The following is an 8,267-nucleotide window of genomic DNA, read 5'->3' as shown; positions in this document are numbered from 1 at the left end:
GGAAAAGGAACCGGAACCTCTCTCAGAGGCGGGGTGTAGTAGAATAGCGGCGAAAATGAGAAAGAAACAGAATTACGAGACGCTCAAGTCCGGGACGAGTCACTTTCTCGATTGTGGGAGGCCGTTGAGGATAAGGAAGATGGGCTAGTTGTAGAGGACGGGATACTATATCGGCAAGATAGTTCGTTCGGCAGGCTCATTAATCAGGTAGATGTTCCTTAAGAACGGAGAATGGAAGTGTTAGATTTAGCACACAAAGCTCCGTGCGGTGGACAGTTTGGCAGTCGGAAATTAGCAAGTCGCGTTTGCGAGAGCTTCTATTGGCCGGGAATGGCGACCGATATCTGGAAGTACTGCCAGAATAGTCATAGGTGCCTAGTAAGAGCGTCTGATCTAGTCTTAGATAGGACCCCAGTTACACCACTTACTCGATTCTTAACCCCGTTTCAAGTGGTTAACATAGGCATGATTATACCGATTGATCCCTTGTCATCTAATGGTCATCGATACACAGTTTGCATAATTGGCTTATGCACCCAAAGGTCAGAAGTGGAAGGGATGAGAGCACTTTCAGTGACAGCCACTTGTTTGGTATTTTTGCAATCTTTTACGCGAACGGGTTTCCCCGAACTAATTGGTTGCAATCAGGAAACAAATTTCACCGCAGGATTGACGCGTGAAATGACCAGTATGTTAAAAGTAGGGAATGAAGAGATGGATCGGATCAAAGCAGTCCACGATATTGCAACTAAGCATACGGCCGAAAAGCGAGAAGAGTATGCAATGCATTACAACTTGAGAGCACGGCCAAAGGAATATAACATTGGGGATACGGTTCTCGTGGAAAAGTCTTCCCCGGATGACAAATTAGATGTCCGGTGGGAATGGCCGGATGTAGTAGAAAAGCGAAGTTTCGCTGTAGGAGTGGTACTTGATTCCGATGGGAGATTCGGGGAACTGGATCAAACTCTGTCCCCGTGACAGCTGCACGATCGCGGACGAGGGGACGGGAGAGTAAGGGGAGTTCCTCTGCTTCCCCCGACATCGGCACAGACCGAGCTTGATGACGTGCCGAAGGATTACAACTCGATTTTCGGTAGTAGACCGAAGAAGAAAAACATCTGGACACACGGGAGTGTGGATCCCGAAACGGTTTAACCCATACCGGATTTCGCTAGCTTTACGAAAGTGGTTATTGGGCACTGGTAACAAAGGCATCTCTGCGCGTAGACGGGTAAAATTCCCGGATGTTCCGGATGTATGGGTCATATATATATATTTTTTAACTCTTTCCGCCGTGTGGGCACTAAGAGGGCCTCTTTTTGCAAGCCCATTATGGGTTCTGCCAGGCCCACAATGGGGCTGCCGGGTGGTGAGGAATGTATGGGTCAGTCCGACATCGGCCGATTTTTGTAAGATTGTTTGGTGTTGTGAAGGGAATCAAACAGGCTTAAGTAAGCGCAGTTTGATCGTCGGCCGTGGAGGTGTCGGGATAAAAATCGTCTGGCACTCGGTTTTTCCCGCGCTTTTCCAATCGTTCGACTAACGACGGTTGTCGCCATAGAAACAGCGATCAGACCACTTTTGAAGACTCGACCGCTCATTGGTTGAGCGACATCACGCCATCGGCAGACGTCTTGTAGAGCTGCTAAGTTCTGATTGGTGGAATCCAATTCTGCTTTAATCCTATAAAAGGATTGAATTGTGGCGGGAAGTTCAGTTCACTGTGGACACGGAAAGTGGACTCACGTTTGGTCTTAGTTCGCCTAAGCTGGTCCCGAAGCTTGTCTCGTCTCGTTGGACTGTAAAGGACTAGAGTTAGTTCGTTGCAAGGTGTCTTTTCGACGGACCTGTTGTAGTGGATAAATGTGTTGAACTTTGTTACGATTAACGTTTTGTAAATGTTTGTTTTGTGAACCTTTGTAACTGTACATACGTTTATTTCAATATATATATAAGTTTGAATTTTAAATGGTGTATGTGGTGATGTGAACTTTACTACCTAGATAATCTGAACATTACCTAGGTAATTTGAGAAATGGAATAATTTTCGCAGCTTTAACGGATCACCCTAGTTAATCTGCAGATTACCTAGGTAATTTGAGAAATGGAATAATTTTCGCAGCTTTAACGGATCACCCTAGTTAATTTGCAGATTAGCTAGGTAATGCGCACATTAACGGATTTCGAGCTTTAGCGGTAACATATACATTTATATGAAGGGGCCTCATGACTCAATGTAGCCTATAGCTAAGGCCTCGAACATCCTAAAATCGCTAGTTAATTAATCATATAATTTCCTAACGAAGGCGCTGTCAGGAAGAGACCAGAAAGGTCATTTGTCTTTCCTGAAATGTCTTTTATTTTATTAGAAAATTAATTTTAGAAAACGATGAGGTCTGTAAGAGTAAATTTATTTTAATTGTCGATTCACCGAAACACTATTTTCCACGTGAGACGAGATAGTTCCCATCCACGTGAGTCCATGTTTTTCTCTTGAGCCCTACTGTATTAGAAACTATACTATTTGCTTGTGTTTCACGTATTTATTACGAAGCTAGATGAGAATGATATAAGTAGAAGAAACCTATTTAAGTAACAATTTTATTTAATCGGTTTGTTAATAAAAAAAATAAGATTATTATTTTAAAAATGATTTAAATGATTGAAATTTGTAGGTGAAAATCTTAATAATTTTCATTTTATTTTCACAGATCTTTGAAGAAATTCAGAGATTTCGGTCTCTTTGTACATAGTTTTTCATTATTTTCTTTATTTATTTCGTTCATTATTTGCTCTTAAAACTGAAAATATAAAAGAGTAAACAGTTCCAAAATAAATAAATTTGACGACAGATTGAGTCTTTTTTAACGTCACTCATCGAATTTGACTTTTCACCCATTTTGACTCTCAGAAATTGTAACTATTCTCGAATTTGACTACCGAATTGTGTCTATCCACTAATTTTAGCTTTTATACCGTGTCCATTCTCGAATTTCGACTCCCGAATTGTGTCCATTCTCCAATTTGACGCTTCCTGGTTGTGCCCATTTTCATTACGTCACTCCTGATCAACGTTTTCTTTCGATATGTGTCAAATGCGGACGGAAATATGCTCCGTATTATGTAAAATTGAGAAGATCTAGAACTAAATCTTCGGCATTTTCAAATCTGGAACACTATCTAAATCCATTAAATGTCTAAGGAATACAAGAAATGTTAATACAGAAAAGAGAAGACGGACAGAAGGAATATTTCTGGAATAATTTGCAATTTCAATCAATTCAAAAACCCTTTAAGGAGATATTTCCGCGACTGTATTGGCTTTAAGAATTTAAGAACTTAGGTCCAGTCTAATTTTATCGTGTTTTCATGTGAATGTGATTATAATCTTTGTACACATTTTGGTTGTCTAATAAATGCTTTTATTTGATTTCTCGTGAGTTTATTTCAAAATCGCAAGAAATTCATAACGTTTTTACTATTGTTAAAATTCAAAATAACCTTAATTACGATTCAAATCTGTACAGTACATTACGTTATTTTGTCGAATAATCCGGGCGATGGAAGTTTAAATCGTGCGAGATTCTAGAGAAGTGTCAGTTCTAGAAGTTATAGACGGCGTGATACTCGTAGTTATAGGTATAACTTAACCTATGCCTAAACTCTCCTGGATGGTAGGATTCTGTCTTGGCAGAATTTTATCTGGTAAGATTTTGAGATGACCCCTGATTTAGCGTAAGCTTAGGGTCTGGCGTTACGAGTGTGAACCGCCGGGAAGGTCGGGGTCAGTCGCACCTCCCTGTTCAGACAACAGGTCATAAAACCTGCTCACTTGACAAGATGGTTAAAGGTCTCTATAGTCATTAACTATACCGGAAAAAAGTGGAAAGACAAATTTTTATGACAACAGATACATAAATCGTAAATTTAAGGAAAATAAATTCTAGAACTTTTTTGTTTTTTTTTTCTTTTTTTGTACCTTGCGCATCTCATTCATTAAATTTAGTTGTAAATGACGCTGCCAAAGTAACAGTTAATTTTTTAACATTGTACAAGAATTGTACACGTTTTTTTCTGCATTCCCTTATAGATGGGACATACGAAATCGTAATATCACTGGTTTAACATTGAAATCCGTAAGTAATACAAGATGGGAGAGCGGAATAAAAATATAAAATATTTTAATGGATTTTTTAAAAACTCCTGTCAACTATACAGAACTATCGTAAAAACATACCAGTAAATTCTTATCGGTTGGGTTAAGTTATAAACCTATTCGCGATTCACATAATGGGACGAGGGCGGCCAAATATCTAGCGGGCAGGCGGCTAACAGCCCAGAACCGGTCCGGGATAGAATCTTTGGAAGCGCTAGTACGTGTGTAGCTTCCACCAGCTAAGCCGGGTGAGGTTGGTGCTCTGTAAAGCTCATGCGCGAATGAGTGTAATCTGGCTGTTTGGAAGCTGACAATACAGCGCTTCCATTCCGCTACTAATATTCGAATATACGATAGCGATCTTATCGTTTTTTTTCACATGCAGTATAGAAATTTGTAATAAGATACATAATGCGGGTTATAATAAAATATTTATTTTAATTATATGAAAATAATCGCGGAATATGTATTTATTTTTTAGAAAATACAAGGGAAGTGGCGCTTCCACCGCTTCCAATGACGGGACGCTACTGTTGCATTTCTATACATGTAAATATGCATATTTAAAAAGAAAAACGTTATATTAATGTGAGATAAGCCGGGGTACTACGTTGACAGAACTTGTGTACCACTTAATCGGCACACGATCTTAAGATCCGGCCTCCTTGTCAATGGATTACTTCCTAAGATGTTTAATTTAGACCAGGAGTTCGTAACATCCCCTGGAAGTTGTTTTCCTGACACCAGTTAATCTATTTTATTCGCGGATTAACACGCGGAAACGAGGAACATCGAGCGGGAGGGACACAAGTCAGTGGAGTGGACGTAGGCGTGGATTTTAGTCATTAAAGAGACGAAATTTTGACATTTTGAAAAATAGCTTGCTGACAACTCAACAACGATTCCAGTTCATTCGTGCATGTAATCACCGTCAATATCCATTGCATTTCTCAATTTTGCTGCCAACTTTTAATCTGGTGAGCGTAGAATGACTGCAGCTTTCTTTGAACTAAGTGTCCAAGTGTCAAGTATTGTCATTGAACTGTATATTGGAATTATAGTTCTGCAGGGCACGTAACAGATGGTAGTCAGTTGTCAACAATTCTAGGCCACAAGGCAGAAGAACAGTGGCGTAGCGTAGTGGGGGCAGCACTTTTTATGGGCGGCAAAATTTCACAATAAATAATAATAATATCTTGTAAAAACTTGAACCATTTCATCACATACTTTCGTCGCACCTACGATTCGGACCGACTGAAATGAGCACGGAATAGTGTCCGGGCAGTCCGGGATATCGTGCACAACCTGTCGACCTTTTTTTTTTCTTTTTACTTGTACGAATCATTCGTATTCATATACACCTTCAATATCCAATAGAGCTAAGTCATCTAGGTTACTTACGTTACTGCTACCCAAGTCTCCCTAGTCGCTAACTGTAACTGATTTACAGCCAGCATGCACTGCACATTATTCTTCGCATTGCAAAATGACATACGCTTGCGTCAGGAACTTCTGATCCAACAAACCTCACCTGCCGTCCGGGTCAGCGATTTTAAAAAGGTGGCAACACTAGCACGGAAATTTTCATTACTTATTCTGTGACGAAACTGAATTTGAGACTTATCTGCATGCCAAGTTTCGCAGCGATAGAATTCCTTCTTGGTGCGCTAATTTTTATGGCAATGAGCGTATTTCACAAGAACCTATAATACATTAAAAATAATAAACAATGAATATGAAATGAAGATTTTTTTCCTAAAGAGCGTGCCACGTTCTCTTTTCCAATATATTATTCTGGTTTTACGTTAAATTTCTCAATTAAAAAATTCAATGACCATTTTTAAAATAACTTTTTCCTTTTCATTTTTTTGATTCTCATCCGAGACACCAAGTAGGACTTTCTAATCATATCCATAATAGGTATGATTGGAAAAGCCCTCTTGGTCAAGCAAGATCGGCCGGGTGATAAAGGACGGTGCTGACTAATATTAAGCAGATTGCCCTGAAAAAATTCCTGAAAAATTAATAATCCTGGATTCGAACTCGGGTTCCCCAGAGACACAGGTTTAGCCAGAACAGCCTCAGCCAAAGGCAATATTCTCGTAATGTCTTTACGTTTAATCGTATAATACGTGACAAAATTAGCATTGAGACGATTTTTATTTCGAAGATTCTCGAAAATTCGGGATAATCATTTTGTTTTCCGTATTATGAAAATTTTCCATCGTTATTTACAATCACAGATATATCCTGCATATATTTTAGTACATTTTCTGTCGATAAATGTATTAAAGAATTAAATTTAAGCGTGTTATATAGTAGGATTTTAACTAGATGCTATTAAACTATTAAAAGAAGTTAACTGATAAAAATTACGATGACAATGTGAAAATTTAGTTTATATTTCTAGTTACTAAACTATTTTTAAAAATTTCGACATTAACACGCGCTATAAATTACATTTATCACTTGTATTATCTACGCTATTATTTTTCAGTGAGATAAATTACTTTCATGCGATAAATTAATATATTTATAATATATGAATTAAGAACATATTAAACATCACAGCTAGGATAAAAATCTATTTTATTTAAAAATTAAAACTAATATGAAGGTAATATAATTTACGAATAAATTTTGTAAAAGATGACTTTTTATTCCAAAAAAATGTATTAAAATCTATGTATTTTCAGTCGAATTTTCATTGTTAAATGCGGAATTAGCAACAAAGATAGATCCACCCATACTCAAAGAAAAGATAACTCTGGCTCGTGAAATGTTTACAGGTTTAGAAGAACTTATTAATCAAGAATATGAAAAAGCTGTAAAATAAAGTAAATACATATTTTATGTGCAAGTTTCTTCATTTAAATATTATAAATCTATATATATAATCGAGACGAGTTGATAATGATAATAATAATAAGCGCAGAGCCCAAACGGTTAGGAGTTGAAAATTGAAATTTGGTACACAGTTAGGGTACGTTACGAGAACGCACACTAAGAAGGGATTTTTCGAAATTCCTTCCCACGAGGAGAAGGACAGGATTAAGGCTTAACACTTCCATCAACAATGGAAGTGTTAAGTAACAATGGAAATGTCAACAATGGAAGTGTTACGTAACAATGAAATTGTTAAGAGAAAGCGGCGTGCAAGACGCAAATGCAGTTTTTTTCGTTTTTGCGGGAAATCGAAGATATTTTTACACCCATCTAAAAATTCTCTAATTAGTCTGGAAACGGGGAATCCAATTCTTGCATTCTGTGAAAACGGGTAAGGCTGACTATAACGTAATAATCTTAATCTTCGCTATCGTTTACTTTTGCCCGAGCAACGCCGGGCCTACCTGCTAGTGATTAATAATATTAACAGTGGAACTCCGGTTAACGAACGTAATCCGTTCCACGAGTCCGTTCGTTAACCGAAGCAATTTTTCCCATAGAAATTAATGCAAATACAGTAGAACCTCCATTATCCGGACCTCCATTATCCGGATTTTCGATTATCCGGATTGTTCAAAATAAACAAAAATTTTACGAATTTGCTGATTTGCAATTGGCGAATTACGACAGTTTATGTACGTGATGGAAAGCATAACTTTTTTGTTTCAACAACGCCTCATCCAGCACAGTGGTCGTAAACTCTTAAATATATTTTACGTAGTAATAAAAATATAATTTGACATACGTATTTATAAATAATTTATATTCAAATTATATCATTTCTATGACCAAGGGCGGCGTAAGGCATGGATGACGTGGGCCACCGCCTATGCCTGGCGCCTCGAAGGTTTACGCATTACTTAAAAGCCGCGAACGCGACGAAAAAATTTTACTCGTCATAAAATGATAAATTGTTTGTCAAATTTTTATTCATAAAAATGCAGTTTCAACTGCATTTTATTTTATAAAATCCGTCTTCTTGCGCTACCAGAGGGCCTTTTAAACAATAGGTAGTCTGTTAGCGTTGGTCAGTAGTAGTCCAAATGCAATACGAATGTTTCTTTTTTGAAAATTTGATCACGATTTAAATACAGTATTTAGTTTTAATATTACCGATATGTCATCGAAAAGAAAACGTGTTATATTATCATTAAAAGACAAA

General features: G+C 37.6%; 1 protein-coding gene across 1 annotated transcript; it reads left to right on the top strand.

The window, feature by feature from the left end:
- Positions 1-231: 231 nt before the first annotated feature.
- On the top strand, positions 232-1,016 carry LOC111639435. The gene has a single exon (XM_023385330.1). The coding sequence runs from the start codon at positions 232-234 to the stop codon at positions 979-981; it is 750 nt and encodes a 249-aa protein (XP_023241098.1). The 3' UTR covers positions 982-1,016.
- The last annotated feature ends 7,251 nt before the right edge of the window (positions 1,017-8,267 follow it).

Source organism: Centruroides sculpturatus, unplaced genomic scaffold (genome assembly GCF_000671375.1).
Source record: "Centruroides sculpturatus isolate CEXI.00-Female unplaced genomic scaffold, Cexi_2.0 scaffold213, whole genome shotgun sequence".
Lineage (NCBI taxonomy): Eukaryota > Metazoa > Arthropoda > Arachnida > Scorpiones > Buthidae > Centruroides > Centruroides sculpturatus.
This window is presented reverse-complemented; position numbering and strand designations above follow the sequence as displayed.